The sequence below is a fragment of the Xyrauchen texanus genome, chromosome 12, assembly GCF_025860055.1.
Source record: "Xyrauchen texanus isolate HMW12.3.18 chromosome 12, RBS_HiC_50CHRs, whole genome shotgun sequence".
NCBI lineage: Eukaryota > Metazoa > Chordata > Actinopteri > Cypriniformes > Catostomidae > Xyrauchen > Xyrauchen texanus.
The window spans coordinates 27168923-27186290 of NC_068287.1; the positions used below are offsets into that span (position 1 = coordinate 27168923).

General features: G+C 37.9%; 1 protein-coding gene and 1 long non-coding RNA gene across 2 annotated transcripts; one reads left to right on the forward strand and one right to left on the reverse strand.

Moving 5' to 3' along the window:
- Nucleotides 1-188: 188 nt before the first annotated feature.
- On the reverse strand, nt 189-1923 carry LOC127652943 (prolactin). Its single transcript, XM_052139410.1, has 5 exons — nt 1884-1923; nt 1500-1621; nt 1148-1255; nt 563-745; nt 189-386 (listed from the first exon to the last, which is right to left on the reverse strand). Exons 1-5 carry the CDS (start codon nt 1921-1923, stop codon nt 198-200), a joined length of 642 nt encoding a protein of 213 aa, XP_051995370.1. The 3' UTR covers nt 189-197.
- Nucleotides 1924-7121: 5198 nt separating this feature from the next.
- Nucleotides 7122-15464, forward strand: LOC127652962 (uncharacterized). Its single transcript, XR_007971760.1, has 3 exons — nt 7122-7284; nt 14732-14837; nt 15085-15464. It is a non-coding gene; the product is annotated as an uncharacterized LOC127652962 (long non-coding RNA).
- The last annotated feature ends 1904 nt before the right edge of the window (nt 15465-17368 follow it).

Genomic DNA, 17368 nt, shown 5'->3' on the forward strand with positions numbered 1-17368 from the left:
TCCCACTATCTTACTTATTACTTATTCAAGAATATAGGAAAGTCAATATCTACAGCTTAGAAACAAATGAAATAAGGCACATGTTGTCATTTCATATAATTAAGAAACATTCCAAATCACTCTTTATAATGGAAAGAGCCCATTTTAGTTTAATATCCAAACCAAGAAGAGCAAAGCCAATACAGCACCTGCCACTCTTAACACATCTCAGGTCTCTTCTTGGCTGCCCTGCAGCGGAGAACTTTAAGGAAACTGTCAATTTTGTGAGAGTCTCTGCGGAAGCAGGACAGGAGGAAATGGAAGTTGACAAGGCGAGAGGTTTTATCCTGGCCCAGGCTGCTAATGTAAAAAGGGAGATCTGACAGGTTCTCTGAAGATGAGCCCATCTATAGAGAATTAAACATTTGAAGTCAGGGACATCATGAGAAAGAAGGACATCTAGAAGGAACATTTCTTTACTTAAATTGTGCAAATTTGCTTCATGTTGTCTTCTTACAAATGACATTGGCAATTTGCACAGTGAACGGCACTTTCATGGACTCAATCTAATAGTCAGACCAACCTTGTGAACGAGACGCTCCAAACCTGCTCCCAGACTGTTGATATTGTCCTGCAGCTCCCTGGTTTTGGTGTTAATGGTGTTGCGTTCTGGATGTGCCAGGCTGGATGCCTCAGAGGACAGAAGAGCAAGGGGATCAGACCATGCCATCAGTAGAGACCGAGTCAAAGCCAGCAGTTCATCCTCCTGCAGAAACAATCAGATCAAATGTATTACAGAGAGGACAATACCTTTATGTGTTAAATAATCTGTCCATAATACTGAACATTATGCGAACAGACACATCTTCCAGCATAAAACCTTTTTTCTTCTTCTTTATTTTATTGTTGCTTTGCATGTAGTTTCATAAATAACCACAAGAGGGAGTAAAATAAATAATGTAGTAATACATTATTTACATTACACACACACACATACACATATGCAAAAAAAGGTACATTCTGTCATTATTTACTCACTCTCAAGTTGAACAACATGAGGGTGGGTACCTGATGACAGAATTAAAATTTTTGGGTTAACTATCCCTTTACGACTAGACAGGCAGATGAAAAAAGAAGAGAGATGAAGATAAATGCAGATATATCTTACTGGCACTTTAAGGGCTTGATCTTTGTCATTGGGAATTTTTAGAGAGGATGTGTGGCACATAGACGGACGAGGCATCATCATTCTCCCAGTTGGAGGAAAGTGGGAATCCTGTGGAAGAAAGTAAGGTGAAATTTGAACTAGATAGAAAAAGAGAGGTTAATATCCAACAAAACATCATGACTCTGGCTTTCATTCATCCACCAATCTCATACCTATCAATTATATTAAAAAATGCACATTTAATATATAAGTCACATAGAGCATACAGAGCTACTCCCATGGGCCTGGAACTGCAGGCATGTAACAACACATACACACTCATACGTTTATTATGAGTGGGTTTGGCACTGACCAGATCATTGGTGAGAGAGGTGCTAAGGGAGTGCAGTTTGTCTGAAAGTTGAGAGGCTCTCTCCAGTAAATCATTCAGGCCAACACCGTAGATGGAGACAAACACGCACATCAAAACAGTGACTGAAAAATAAAGAGAAAAGAAATCACTGACATTAAACACAAGAGAAGGGCAGTTCAGAAAACAAATCGAGGCAGCTGATGTCCACAAATTTGAAATAAAAAACACAAAAAAGGAGATGTAACAAGGTAGATAGGTGAGGAAAAAATGTGAAAATGCTAAGGGAAAGGTTAGAGAAAGATAACCCCTAAGGTTGGATACAAAATCTGAGTATACCACAAACACAATGTCAACATCACTAATACTAACAAACCACACACTTACCTGCCAAGTATAGTCTAGAACCTTGAAGGAATCGAGCCATCATTTGAACTTTTCCTATTTTTTCTTGCTTAAATCTGTGCTGTCTGCTTTCCTCTCTTGGGCTCTGTGTCATTTTCTTCTCATTATATAGTCTCCTTGGTCCATTCATTTGGATATTCAATAAGTCTTACAGGTGTATTGTACCTAAACTAGTTCAATCCTGAAACTAATGAAAAACATTGTTTTGAGGGTTTGGTTAATCAATAGTGATGAGCTGTTTGACTATACAGGGCACAGGGGGGATGTGTCAGAGAAAAATCACCATCACTTTGATGTAAGTAGAAAATAAATAAAGATGTCACATTTTTCCTTTTAATTACTTGCCAGAGATTTGGTGACTAAGCTAACACACTTAAATATGGAGTTTATGTAACATGACAAACTGCGCTTGATTATGGGTGTAGATGTTTGTCCTGATCTTTTGGAGAGATATTTATGTTTATCTTTTTTGGGGGGCATTCCAGATTAAAGTATTGGATATATAAGTACACATAGCACAACATTAGAGATTGTTTATTTTATTTAAAGTTTTGTGCGAGTGTTACCCAGTGTGATAGGAGATTTGAATGGAAAAACAAGTGGAAAATGAAAAGGCAAAACAATTCACAAAACAATTATTTTTCCTTTATTTTTTAGAAGGTAAATATTATTTTTTTCCTCAGCTAATTTTTCAACAGTGAACATAGAACTACCCATTTACGGATCTGTTGGTCATAATCCAGTCATAGTCAATGAATGTCTTATGGAGATGACACCATTTCTCATTCTGATCTCATTCATTCACATACTGTAGACCACTTTCCTTCCATTTTCAGCACTGGTATTGGTCTGCTGAATCCAAAGTGTAACTAATGTTATTTGAGTTCTCAATGTTAACATATACACAACTGATTTTTTCAATTTCCATAAAGTGTGCAAAGGCACCACTTAAAAATCCTCATTGACACAAGCATGTCACTGAAGGTTTCTAAACATCATTCATATGACAAAACTCATTAATATTATAATTTATGCCAGAACTATTTTGTTTGCTCTAAATCTCAAGATATTATGCAAAAATATGTTTCCCAAAACAACTCTTGTTGTGTGTTGTACTCAGCTGTTAAAGACAAAATCATCAAGCACTATAACTCACCTACAACTTTCTTTTTTCCTTTATTACTACTTTTAAACCAGCTTTCTCTAAATCCTGAGATGACAAATGGTGGCCATTTGGCCCTGTTTCCTCAAATGCTTAAACTAGGAAACAGATATATCCTATAGATCTGAAACCAGCATTACCATATGAACATTCCCTCCTACTTACCAAAAGCTCCTCCTCTTGTTCATCTATATACTTACAATGGTAAAAACATACCCAAACATTCACTGTTTAACCTTACACTCTGACCTTGAGAACTATGCCCTCTTCTTCCTTGACTGCCCCTTGCTACAACATACATAATCTTGATCCATACTCATACTGGTCAGTTAGAATTAGATTAAAAACTATTTTGGGTTTGAGGGTTTGACTGATCTCTCAGAATTTACACAGTGTAACACATGTAGTTATTGAAGACAAAAACTCTCTTCAAGAGGACCCTATAAGTGCATGACGGAGGTTATGTGCAGTGTGTGCATTTAACACATACCATAGAGCAAATCTGCACCCTCACACTGGGAGACCCCTCCCCCCAGCAATGAGGAAACATTCATTTGTCATATCCTGCTGAAGACTGGGAGTTTTATAGGTCCTTCTTTTTTGGTTTGTTTTCCTTTCCTTTTAGTTAATTAACATTTGAATAGAGTGGTTGACGCCAGTTCTTACGAAACATTCCTGTTCTCTAACTACTTCATTTTTTCTGACATAATTCAGTCAGTATCCTTTCTCTCTGAGAGAGTGCTGGTCTGCTCTTATAAAGGATGAATTTGCATGTTTCCAAGTTTGCTTGAGGAAATTCCTCTGTTGCACCCCCCACCTGTTCACACACACACACACACACACACACACACACACAGGTGGACATTTGAAAGCTTGTTGCAAAGCTCCTCTTTCATTTTTTCTTGTTTGAGAAATTCCTTCTGTCCTCCTTAAAGGAATATTATGGGTTCAATACATATTAAGCTCATCTGACAGCATTTGAGGCATACTGTTTTACCAAATAAATAAATAATAATAATTCCAAACAAAGATTACAATTATGCACTTACAATGGAAGTGAATAGGGCCAGTCCGTACATGTTACAATTCTTGCTGACATAAACAATATGCATGTTAACATGATTTTAGTGTGATAAAATCACATACTAACCTATTCTGTGAAAAGTTATAGCCAATTTGATAATTTTGTTGCCACGGTGACATGATGCCATGTTATGCCCTGTAATCCCACAAAATCAATGATTTAAACAACTTTACATTTATTCATTTGGCAGACACTTTTATCCAAAGTGACTGTAACGTATTCAATGGAAAGGAGGAGGCGAGAACCGGCTTGATAATCTAAATAATAGTCTCACACACACACACACACACACACACACATCCATAAATTATCTCTCTCTCGTCGCACCACCGTCTGCCATCAGCCTTTATCCTCTCGGAGGCTTAATTGGCCTGATAAGGGACCGGGTGTGTATAATCACAACCCGGCCCCGCCCTGCCACAGCGACTTACAGTGCACTTATTACAGGGACTATTCCCCCAGAGCAAGCTGGAGTTAAGTGCCTTGCTCAAGGACACAATGGTGGTGGCTGTGGGGGTCGAACCAATGACCTTCTGTTAACAGTTATGTGGTTTAGCCCACTATGCCACCACCACTTTACAGCTCAAATATTGCACAAGTTTTAATAGAATAATTAATGTACTTTTATAAAATTATAATTGTCACATTTCTGCCTTTACCCTACAAAAATTGGTCCTCATTCACTTCCATTGTAAGTGCCTCACTGTAACTTCCACTATTGTTAACTTATTTGCTTTCACAGAGCCAGTGTTATAGTGTTTAAAAAAAAACGTACAGGACCCTGAATAACACTCTTGTGTGCCTTACATTTATTCTAATTTGTCACCTCAAATTGTCAAAGTTCGTTTTGCTTCTCTTTTCAATCTGAACTTGTAAACATTGACCAAGCACTGTCCTTTATCAACACACCCGTTTGAAATGTCCACTCATCCAATAAAATCTAAATAATCGTCATTAAAATAATCACAGTAATTAAATCCCGTGTGTCCACTTTATTGGACGGTTTGCCCTCCACCCCCAAGACTCCTGAAGAAAGAGGTGTGGAGCCACTATTATTGCCTTTAGTTCAACAATATTGATTGTTTTCCAGTTAACTTTTGCCTAATCTGTCAGGGCTGCAGAGCCAGGTAAAGTAGGCCTAGTTGGTTTACGTTTCATGCTAATTTAATTATAAAGACTTAATCGTTAGAAGAGTTGTAAATGCATATGAATTAGAATTGGTTGTTCAGAGAACACGATGTTCTTTGAGGAAGTCTGCAGAGATCCTGCACACGTAGTATTAAGTATTTTGCTCAAAGTAACAAAAGACTGCATAAACTACTGAATTAGACAGAAATGTAGGCTTATTCATCATTAACATTTGAACTGACAGCATATGTGAGGAAGATATGAGTTGTTGCACTAGGCCTATTTGAGTTCTAAAGAAACTTTCTGCTTTAGGTCTTAGTTGCCTTGTCCGGGTATTATTGACTACGGCTATGTGATTAAACGTTATTGTTTATATTTACAGGCATCTTTGGCAGCAATTATTTGACAAATTCTTTTAAATTGTAGTGTCCGTAATGGAAGTAAAATTGTGCCAAATAAATACCTCGCGCCTTCTTGCAGGAATTAGTTCGGGCTTTATAACCAATTAAACCTAAAATACGCATATATCCTTTCTTATATGCTAATTTATGAGAACTTTCCTGACCCATGACTTGTAAAAAAAAAAAATACATCTTTCATATGGTAAATATACATATAATATATTTTATTATTTGTCGTCTTTATCTTCTTTATCTTCAATTTGGTTGGTTTATATGTATTGTCATTTTTTTATAATTTTTTATTTATTTTATTAGTTTATTTTTTCCTTCACCTGTAGGCTACTCGTCTTCATGAGTGATTGTATTCATACATTGTTTGATCTTATTGAACATTTATATAGAAAAATCTCCACAGTTTTAGCACCATTTGTGGACTTTTCAGATGGTCTCTTAACACACCCTCCACAGTATTAGCACGTTTTAGCACAATGCGTGGACTTTTCACATGGTCCCTTGGCCACCCTAGGTTAAATTAGCAATCTGGAACGATTTCAACGTGATGGCATCTGACCAGTTTAAATACAGGACACATCGCGTCGCGTACTGGTTCGATACGGGACGATCACGTATTTTACGGGACGGATCGAACGATACGGATGGCAACCCTAGCAATTAATTACCTTCTCTGATTTGAACACACCTTGAATTGAACAAAGTTTCTGTTGTAGCATTGTTTTTGATTCATTGTTCTCGCACGAACGAACCTTTAAGCGTACATCCGCTCTTGAACTCTTAAAAGCATGCTACCCACTCGAATAAGTGCATACTTATTTTTGGAGAAGGGATTTGCACCCTGGGTATCAAGGTACATTCAAATAAAAAATCATAGAGAAATGGCTAATAGTATTTTCATGACCTATATGTCGCCCATTTAGTGGTTTATTGGATGTAGCGCGCACCTCACAACTGCAATACTGGGTAAAAGGTGTGAAGGTCGTGCTATGCGTTACTATTATGTGACAGCAGTGGACGGCTGGTGTTGGAGAAATTGAAATGAAGGGTGTGCATGAACACATGTTGCCATTAGGCGGCGCCCCTGCACAGTCCATGAGATGCTTATGCATGACACAAATAGTGCTGCTTTTTTGTCCCTCACAGCAAGTCATGTTTCTTTGCATACTTTTACACCTTTGTCTCACCATCATAGTTCAAGCACCGTGCTGCGAGGTGCAGAAAGAGGCACTTGCTTCTGAAGTGCATTTTGAGTTTTAAGCCCCAAACTCTGAAAAGTGAATGTATTGGTTTGTTTAGATAAGTTGAACTTGTGCATCGTTTGATCTCTTGCTCATGTGCACATGTGTGTCCTCTAACACTCCCCCTCCCTGGTGTACTATCCCTCCCTGGTGTACTATGTACACTCCCCCTCCCACTTGCCAAATGTAACACTCTGTTCTCTCTTTTTCTCTTGCACATGCAACTACAGGAGCATACAGAGAAGGCACGCTCAAATATATACATCAACGCCATGTCGGACTCAGAGACTGCAGCTCCTGCCGAGACCCCTGTCCCGGCACCCTGTGTGGCCATCAAGGCTGATTTAGACAAATGGTAAGTGATAGGGGTGGCAGTAGTGTATGGTCCATCGGGACAGGTCACTTGGAACCCTGTATGGACCTGATGAAAATTTGTTAAATTCTCACACTCCACAACATAGATCTAATCCCACAAAAGCATTATTGTACTTCTTGAATGGCTTGAATAATTCTATTTGATAGAGTTATAATACGCCGTGTAAATGCAAAATCGTGATGGCGATCCAAAATGGAGGGAGAAGTAAGAACCTTTCGATAAATGCGAGATGGAGTGTTTTTTTTTTGCACGCGGGGGGATCTGGCATGGTGTCTCTTATGAAGCAGTCTAATGCCATAATTTAATTACGTTTTGTGAGCTTTTTAAATGCTTTGATTGGTGTCACTTTGATTTGAGTTGGCAGCATCAGTGGGGGTGGCAGGGCCACTCATTTAGGGGATTTGGGGGTTTTCTTCATTTTCAATTCTTCCTCACGCCTGATTGGCTGTTGGGAATGTGCTTACGTAATGCCTTTCTTCTCGTTCGCTCTGCCATTCCCTCTTTGCCCTCTAGGTCTTCGCCATCTCTGTCTCTTCATTCTCCTGGGCCTTGATTTGCCATGTTTGAGTGGTGACCTCTTACATTCATCACAATCATTGATGTTTGCGGATGCACGTTTTTTTCCCCAATTCCCTGCCTTCCCACGATTCCCTTCAGGATTAGTGGATTTTGTTAGTTTTAAATCTTGTAAATGCATAGGGATTATTATCGAAGATGAACATTCACTTTAGGTTTCATTGTGTTCATCCTTTCTCATAATCATTGACACCAGCTTTTGACCAAGATGTGTTTTCACGCTAATCCCCACACCCACCCAAAAATGAAGTTTAGCTGCTTTTGGTGTTTGTACTGTAGACAGGCCTGGGCAGCAGGAGAAACTTGATAAGATTGAACGCCCTGACCTTTGGTGTGTGAGGACCAGATAGGAGGAGGGTGTGGGGGTAAGACTTTAGCCTGGACTCTGGTTAAATAATGTGTAAAGGCCCATCGTTCCAGTTGGAGCATGACAACATAAGTCTGTTAGCAGTTGCAACACTATTTGCAGGTCAGTTTGTAACTAGAGGTAAAAACCGATATATCGGTCTTACAGATTAACTGGTGACAAAAGTTGCTTTTTTGGAACTATCAGTTATCTGCAACTATCTATGCTGATAGTTGCAGATTGTTTAAAAAAAAAAAAATTCCTCCATGTTCCTCTGTTGCCAGCACTTGATGTTAGGCCAAGACCACACTAATACTTTTCTGTCTGATAACGCATCTTTTCTCTATGTTTTGCCCTTCCGTCCAAACTGAGATGGCATTATTGACAGCGAAAACTGAGTTTTTCGAAAACACTCTCCCTAGTGGATAAATTAGAAAAGGCCGTCTTCGCGTTGTACAGGACAGGGAAAACTGAGATATCTAATGACACGTTTGTTGACATGTGATGCAGTCATGTGATCATTCAACCCAAAATAATCAAGGTGGCGGCCCATGTTATAGTGGCATTTTTGTGCCTGATATTCACTTTGATAGTGTTGTTAAATATAAATGTTACTTTGTGTAAGCTTCACAGTGCCGGTACACAAGGACAATTGATTTTCAGACTGCACATGAAATGGTGATTTTTGCATGTGCAGTAAGGGGAATTAAGAGTTTTCATACTTTTCAGAGTGGATGAGCGACTTTTGAAAAAAGCAGTGTGGACGGAAAGAATTCTGAAAAAGAAAACCTCGTTTTCAAAAGTATTTGGATTCATGTGAACGCATTGGTTCTACAGTATAACAGCAGCCTCTAGAGATTAAATAAAACAGTCGCGTGGGGATTTGTTTTATCTTAATCTTTCATCATAGACAAAATTCATCTATATATTTATCCTCACATTAATGCATATTTTTTTATTTAGATTCGAGTATTCTAGATTGAGATAAATATTTTTTAGGTCATGCAAAGAAAAATGTGACTGGAAATTTGCCCCGTCAGAACATGCATCATATCTCCCAATATTGTGTCTCGTGAATAATAATAAACCTTGTTCCTTATTAAACTTAATTTGGTCTTAAATATAAAGCATTGTAACAAAACCAAGTCTCCGTCATTTTAAAATGGTGGTCTCCGTCATAAAAAACGGTGTGTTTCAGGTTTGTTTATAGTTATAAGTCCATCGTTATGCACCCAAATCTTCTTCTTTTTTGGTTATCATTTGGATTTTGGTGTAACAATGAACTGTATCTAATATTTTATTCCTTTTAGACTCTTGTAGCCTCTATATCTGTGCTGGTCTTTTGTTGAGGGAAAAACTCAAATTTGTTAACATTCAATACATTTATTTTTAAAACTATTGGCCAAATAATTGGTTATCTGCCTTTTCCAACACCTTAGTTATCAAAATCCACTATCAGTCGACCTCTGTTTGTCATTGACATTTGTGTGCACATTCTGACCAGCAACATTCATGTGCTGCTGACTAGATGAATGTTTAACCTCACAGAAGGCTAAAACTTTTAGTAATGTACACCAAACAGGTATTTATAGCCCCCACTTAAATCGTTATGCGTTGACGCGTCTTGTGTCATTCATCATGAAGTGTGACACGTTTTGTACACTGGTTCACATTCCAGGTACACATTCCACCTGTTCTAATCACAACACAATGGCCATCTTCTCTGGTTTAACCAGAAACAAAAGAGATTGCTTTGCTTTGTCATGCTGCCCCACAAAGGGGATTCATCATGGGCTTTTGGGATGAGAAGAGGATTACAGTTATTGGTTTAACCCTAGAAGTAAGCATTTAACTATTGATCTGTTTGTATGTTGTGGAACATGTGACCTTCACATCCTTTCTGATCCATTTTCCCAGATAGCACACGTACATCTCAAAGATAGCTGTTTTAGATCTTTTCATCTGGAAAGCATCACAATACAATCTAAATCATAAATTACATCTGCTGAAGGTATTACTGACATTTGAGACATACTTATAGATATATTGCAGATGACGTCTTATAGACATATTGCAGATGAGCAAATAGCATAAAAAAATACGTCTTCCAGATGTAACACACATTATCAAATAGACGTCTGGGTGATGTACTTGTGTTATCAGGGTTGATAAACTACCAGATCACTTTCTGGTAGTTTAAATTTGCTGCATTTCATAGTGATGACCTTATGACCTTGGGAGTAAAGGCAGGGGTTAAATTGGGGCACGTGGTGAGTTGAGCGTGGAAAATAGTGTGAAGCCTTCAAATTTTGTGATCCTGTTTCTTGTTTGCAGGCCTGTGCTTGTAATGTTTGGAATGTATTGTTACAGACAGTTTTGCAAAAGCCCCCCTTTGGGTAGCGAGTGTTGCACACTTAGTAATAAACAAAGGCCTTGGATTTATCAGCATATGATGCTCTATATCTGTTTAAAAGTTCCATATTTTAATATTTGGAATATTGTTTGTAAGTTGGACATCCTAACCTTGAAAGGGGAGGTTGTGGTTAAGATCAGGGCACTTTAGGGCTGTGCCCTTTTTCCTTTTGCATTATATATGTGAAGGACTGGCCATCATGTGAATTATTCAGTCTCAATTTAGGGCTGGTGATCATCTCCTTCCCCCAGTCGTCTGTTAATTTTTGTTTCATTGTATTTTCACACCACATGGTTTTAATTGTGGTGTGTTAATTTACACAGGGAAGGGTTTTAATGATTAGCTTCCAAATTTAAACGACTTCAAACCAGTGTCCAGAAAATTAACCTTTCCATTAAAGGACAATATTTGTAACTTTATATGAGGGCATTTTTAGGGCATATTTGTTCTAACCATACAAAATATAACATAATATGACATTATTTTATGCAAATACCTATATTTAATACATTTAATAAATGTATTATGTATTATGTTCAATATAAATGATCAGATAAGCTGTTAACTATAAACTTAAATGAACATCATTTTATGCAATAATTAGTATACTAGTCCAACAATAGAGGATTAAGAAATATATCTTATGCCCATTCAATTATGTGCTTCAGACATCACCATGTTTTGGTTTATTTAATGCACTTTTGCAAGGATTAAAGTATATTAAAATCAATTTGTCTGTCTTTCAAAACTAGCTTTTAAATCAAACATTCTTCCAAATCAAACCATGAGTATTTTTATTGAGTAGTTGATCACAACTGCTTTTGTGATCTCTAATGAGTTGTCGTTTAGTGTAAGGACATAATCATGTCCTAATTGGTTTTTGTCCAATAAAATGCAGCTTGTCCCACACACTGTTGATTAGTCTTGTGTTGAAGAGTGAACATCACAATGGGCCATTCTTCCACCCTCCTCATCCTTGCATGTCCTCCCTCTGAATCTCTGAAGTATTAAAATGGCTGCCTATGTAGAGGAAATGCCCTTGGCCAGGCCCCCCCCATAAAGCTCTTTATATTTAAATTGACCAGCTGTGTGTTACATCACTGCTCACTGATGTCAGCATGTGAGATGCTTTGCATATGATCTGTGGGGAGGGGAGCAACTGAAAAGCCTTTCTGAGAGAGGGAGGGGCTTTTTCATCATACTGTAGGTCACGACATCTCCCTCTTCCATCAGTGGGCATGCTCTTATCCATTACCTGCCTGCAGCATCTGTTTGGTTGTTTTTTACATGATTCCAAGCGCTTTAGTGCTCTCTTTCTCTTCTTCACATGATTTATCCCCCGCCCTGTGTGTCGTTTCAACCCTCCTATTCGCTTCATCACTCTAATGCAGTGTGTCAGTGTCTGCCGTTGTTTGGTGTGGAGAGGCTCAAATAATCTCGCTCAAACAAACTCGTACATACTATCTCATTTAGTCCTTGTAGATCCCAGTATGTCATGTGTCCTCTTATTTAATAGTCATTAGATTTATGATGTAGCAGAGTCATTTTGTCTTTAGAAGAGTCAGAATTCTGTCTTTATTGCACAGTTTATGCTGTGCTGCATTATGCAGACAAATGTCTTCAGCAGTGTTGGGTGTAAGCTGATAAAAAAGTAATAAGTTACTGTAATTTAAATACATACTTTTTTGTAGTGTTACACTATATATATTTAATTCTTGTAATCAGATTAGTTATTTTTACTTTCAATTAAGGTAATAAGTACATCATTTGGGTTACATATATATATATATATATTTTTTTTTAATAATATTAATTACGTGTACTACATTTAAAATATTAATTCACATGTTCATATGTACAGTGTGTACGGAAAGTATTCAGACCCCCTTAAATTTTTCACTCTTTGTTATATTGCAGCCATTTGCTAAAATCATTTAAGTTCATTTTTTTTCCTCATTACTGTACACACAGCACCCCATATTGACAGAAAAACACAGAATTGTTGACATTTTTGCACATTTATTAAAAAAGAAAAACTGAAATACCACATGGTCCTAAGTATTCAGACCCTTTGTTCAGTATTTAGTAGAAGCACCCTTTTGATCTAATACAGCCATGAGTCTTTTTGGGAAAGATGCAACAAGTTTTTCACATCTGGATTTGGGTATCCTCTGCCATTCCTCCTTGTAGATCCTCTCCAGTTCTGTCAGGTTGGATGGTAAACGTTGGTGGACAGCCATGTTCAGGTCTCTCCAGAGATGCTCAATTGGGTTTAAGTCAGGGCTCTGGCTGGGCCATTCAAGAACAGTCACAGAGTTGTTGTGAAGCCACTCCTTCGTTATTTTAGCAGTGTGCTTAGGGTCATTGTCTTGTTGGAAGGTGAACCTTCGGCCCAGTCTGAGGTCCAGAGCACTCTGGAGAAGGTTTTCGTCCAGGATATCCCTGTACTTGGCCGCATTCATCTTTCCCTCGATTGCAACCAGTCGTCCTGTTCCTGCAGCTGAAAAACACCCCCACAGCATGATGCTGCCACCACCATGCTTCACTGTTGAGACTGTATTGGACAGGTGATGAGCAGTGCCTGGTTTTCTCCACACATACCGCTTAGAATTAAGGCCAAAAAGTTCTATCTTGGTCTCATCAGACCAAAGAATCTTATTTATCACCATCTTGGAGTCCTTCAGGTGTTTTTTAGCAAACTCCATGCAAGCTTTCATGTGTCTTGCACTGAGGAGAGGCTTCCGTCGGGCCGCTCTGCCATAAAGCCCCGACTGGTGGATGGCTGCATTGATGGTTGACTTACTACAACTTTCTCCCATCTCCCGACTGCATCTCTGGAGCTCAGCCACAGTGATCTTTGGGTTCTTCTTTTCCTCTCTCACCAAGGCTCTTCTCCCCCGATAGCTCAGTTTGGCCGGACAGCCAGCTCTAGGAAGGGTTGTGGTCGTCCCAAACGTCTTCCATTTAAGGATTATGGAGGCCACTGTGCTCTTATGAATCTTAAGGGCAGCAGAAATTTTTTTGTAACCTTGGCCAGATCTGTGCCTTGCCACAATTCTGTCTCTGAGCTCTTCAGGCAGTTCCTTTGACCTCATGATTCTCATTTGCTCTGACATGCACTGTGAGCTGTAAGGTCTTATATAGACAGGTGTGTGGCTTTCCTAATCAAGTCCAATCAGTATAATCAAACACAGCTGGACTCAATTGAAGGTGTAGAACCATCTCAAGGATGATCAGAAGAAATGGACAGCACCTGAGTGAAATATATGAGTGTCACAGCAAAGGGTCTGAATACTTAGGACCATGTGAAATTTCAGTTTTTCTTTTTTAATAAATGTGCAAAAATGTCAACAACGCTGTGTTTTTCTGTCAATATGGGGTGCTGTGTGTACAATAATGAGGAAAAAAAATGAACTTAAATGATTTTAGCAAATGGCTGCAATATAACAAAGAGTGAAAAATGTAAGGGGGTCTGAATACTTTCCGTACCCACTGTATGTCTGTTAGTGTTTTGTGGCAGCTGAAGGATGTGCGGCAATAAACAAGGAAATAGAGACATTATTTTTAATTGGCTGAGTGTGGGGAAAAAAAATTATGTTTTTGTGAAGTGTTTTAGAACGTAGCTTAAATGCAAAGTAATTTGTAATGTGATTACTTTTTCTATGAAGTAATCAGTAAAGTAACCTGATTACAATTTTAAGAGAAGTCATTTCTTTTTTGAATAACTTACACAGCACTGATGTTCAGATGTGTTTCCCAGTCATTTTTTTGGAGACAGCCCTATCAGTAAGGCTCATGTACCCCTTTTTGATTATTATTTATTATAATTTGTTTTATTATAATTTTAAAAGTGTTATAAAAAAGTGTTTTCTTTTAGTTTACTTAAAGAAACTCAATTTTATGTCAGCTCTAATAGTTTTACATCAAAATCGTTCCAAGTACCCCATTTGGAACATGCTTAATGGCCTTATTATTAATAACCTGCATTTTTTTATGTTGTCTGTGCGATGATTTTGATGTAACTGGTAAAAAAAAGCAGTCTGCATGTGTACGTGTGCAGGATTAATATGCTTGTGTTCTGTGTGCTTCAGTGTAAAGGAGAATGGCGAGGAAGCATGTAAGGAGCTGATTGAGGCGTTTGCTGCCTGTGTGAAGAGCAATGCTGAGGCGTCATGAGGAGCTCAACATGCAGGAGAAGTAATGCACATCTACCTGCTGTATTCATTCTCCTTAGCTTTACTAGATGTTTATTTAATTTATGTAGTCTCTGCAGATGTGCCATGTAATGAACTTTTTTTATATGTCAATACAGCTGACTTGTCATTGTGTTATACACTGGATTGGTCTATGTGGCTATTGTGTTTTTAAAAATGACCAATGAGTTCAATCACAGTTTTTGATCTCAGTAATCATGTTAATTCTCTCCATTTGTGTTTGTTCTCAGTGGATAACTGCACTGAGTCCTCCACCTTCCCAGCATTCCCTGCAGCTCATGGCACTGGACTCTGATTACTCTAATGGGGTTGGCAGCAGAGACCATACTTGTGTCTCTTCCCTTCTCTACCTCCCTGTGAAGCTTAAATGGATTCCTAGAACCACCCACCTCCCCTCCCCTTATGTGGATGATTGTATAGATCTGATCTGTAGACAGTTTGGAAGAGCTTATGATTTGATGTAAATTACGTGTCTCAGATGCTAACAAAGTGGAATAAAGATTTATAAATGGTTCAACATTTGTAACATTTGCTTCATCTTGACTATATTCTGTGTTTAACTCCTGTACCCAAAAGGGCTTGTTCACCCAAAAATAAAAATGATCATAATTTAGAAGAATATCTCTGCACTGTTTGTCCATACAATGCAAGTGAATGGTGATCAGAACTTTGAAGGTCCAAAAATCATATAAAGGGAGCATAAAAGTAATCCATATGACTAGAGTCATTAAGTCTATATCTTTAGAAGCGATATGATGAGTTTGGGTGAGAAACAGATCTATATTTAAGTCCTTTTTACTATAAGAATTATAATACTATATTCTCCACTTTCACTTCCACATTGCGATTCACATTATTTTTGTGAAGAATTTAGAGTAAAATCTTACTTAAATATGGATCTGTTTCTCACCCACACCTATCAAATCACTTCTGAAGATATGGATTTAACCTCTTGTTGTAAGGATGTTTGGATATTTTTACCGGAAAATAAGACAAAAATACTCTGTAAGAAAATGTTTTTTACAATATGGTCTTACTGAGGTGACTTCTGAATTGTCTTGGCAATTTTATGTATTTACATAAAGTTTTTTGTCCAGTATATAGTGTAACATTGTATAACTTACAATGGTTTGCAGTTAAATGGATTTAAGGCAAGGATTATGTGGGCTTTGGTAATGGGTTTAGTTGAACTAAAGGGGGAGATTAAGCCTTCTAATGTCACTAATACACTAAACTCCTCATTTCGACTCCTTGGGAAGCTCTCAAATACACCCACTCAAATCCCCAACTACATTTATCTCATCCGTCAATCAATTAGACCTCAGGCTTTAGCTTGAGCTGATCTTCTATAGCAAGCTTAAAGTTAGAGGTGTGAAGACTTGTCCTATTATGTAAAAAATATCCTGAGGGTTTAGACTACGCTCATACATGCAAACAGCACATTTCTGGTTTGGTATCATTAAAACAGTCCAAACCGGAATTGTATGCTTATTAAGAAGGCAAATGCATTGTCATGCCAATTTTCACCTGGCTTGCAGATCAAGTTGATGAATCTTTTGAAAGTACCTGGATATCTCCATGAAGCACTTCTCGCATATGATCTGGAAAAGGTTTTATTTAACAGACACATCCTTAACAATGCCTTTATTGAATAAAAGGTTTATACAATCAATCAATTTATGGAAAATGTTAAGTCAGCCCTTTCCTTTCATGGCAAGTAGATTTTGTCCTCTTTATTGGCAACAATCTCAGCTAAATTCTTTTCTATTATTATTATTATTATATATATATTTTTTTTAGATAATGTTCATACCTGTGGGAGACTTCAGGGGGTGTTTTTATTGGTAAAGTGTAATTGGTTGTTTTCTACATATCACAAAAAGTGAAACTTTAGCCACATCTGCCATGAGTCTTTTCAAACATTTTCCAGATGTGTGGAGCCTCCAGGTCTTTTTTCGTTTTGGAGAGCAGTAGTTGGAAAATAGCATGAACATCACTCTTGCTCATTTTTTATTTTTTTGCTGTGGTAGACTCAAAAACACAGACATTATTAAGTGTATACCCAAACATCCTCTGGCATCATCCTAGGTGTAATTAGTGTGTGTGGCTCGGCAGATACTGTGTCCTATATAGCATTACCACATTTCCAAAAATGTGTTTCCATGTAAAAGCTGACATCCTTCTGTCAATACACATGGTATTTAGGATTGAAGTAAGCTACATTCTAGGCAGATGAGGGAGGAGGCTGTGATTTTGCTTTCCTGGAGATCTTCCAGAAATGAAGGAAAAGAGGAAAACTTTACAAAAACTTTGGACTCTCATTAAAGACATACAGTTACAGAGGGCGGTCAATGAATGTCCTGTGTATGATTTCAAAAACAGCAGATTGACACTGAGAAGCAACACTTGAAGGAGTTAATGAAAGTGCTGAGCTGAATGTGCAGGTAAAGGCTGTGGGCAGAAATCACCTCAGTCTGCTGATCTGCAATGAGATAACACAAAAGACCCACAGTA

What these genes read in the sequence shown, in the direction of transcription:
- LOC127652943 (XM_052139410.1), bottom strand. Translation starts at nt 1,923, where the DNA reads ATGGCTCGATTCCTTCAAGGTTCTAGACTATACTTGGCAG. An exon ending in TTCTAGACTATACTTGGCAG is followed by an intron (nt 1,622 to 1,883) that starts GTAAGTGTGTGG and finishes TTTATTTTTCAG; the next exon opens with TCACTGTTTTGATGTGCGTG. An exon ending in TGGAGCGTCTCGTTCACAAG is followed by an intron (nt 387 to 562) that starts GTTGGTCTGACT and finishes AATTCTCTATAG; the next exon opens with ATGGGCTCATCTTCAGAGAA.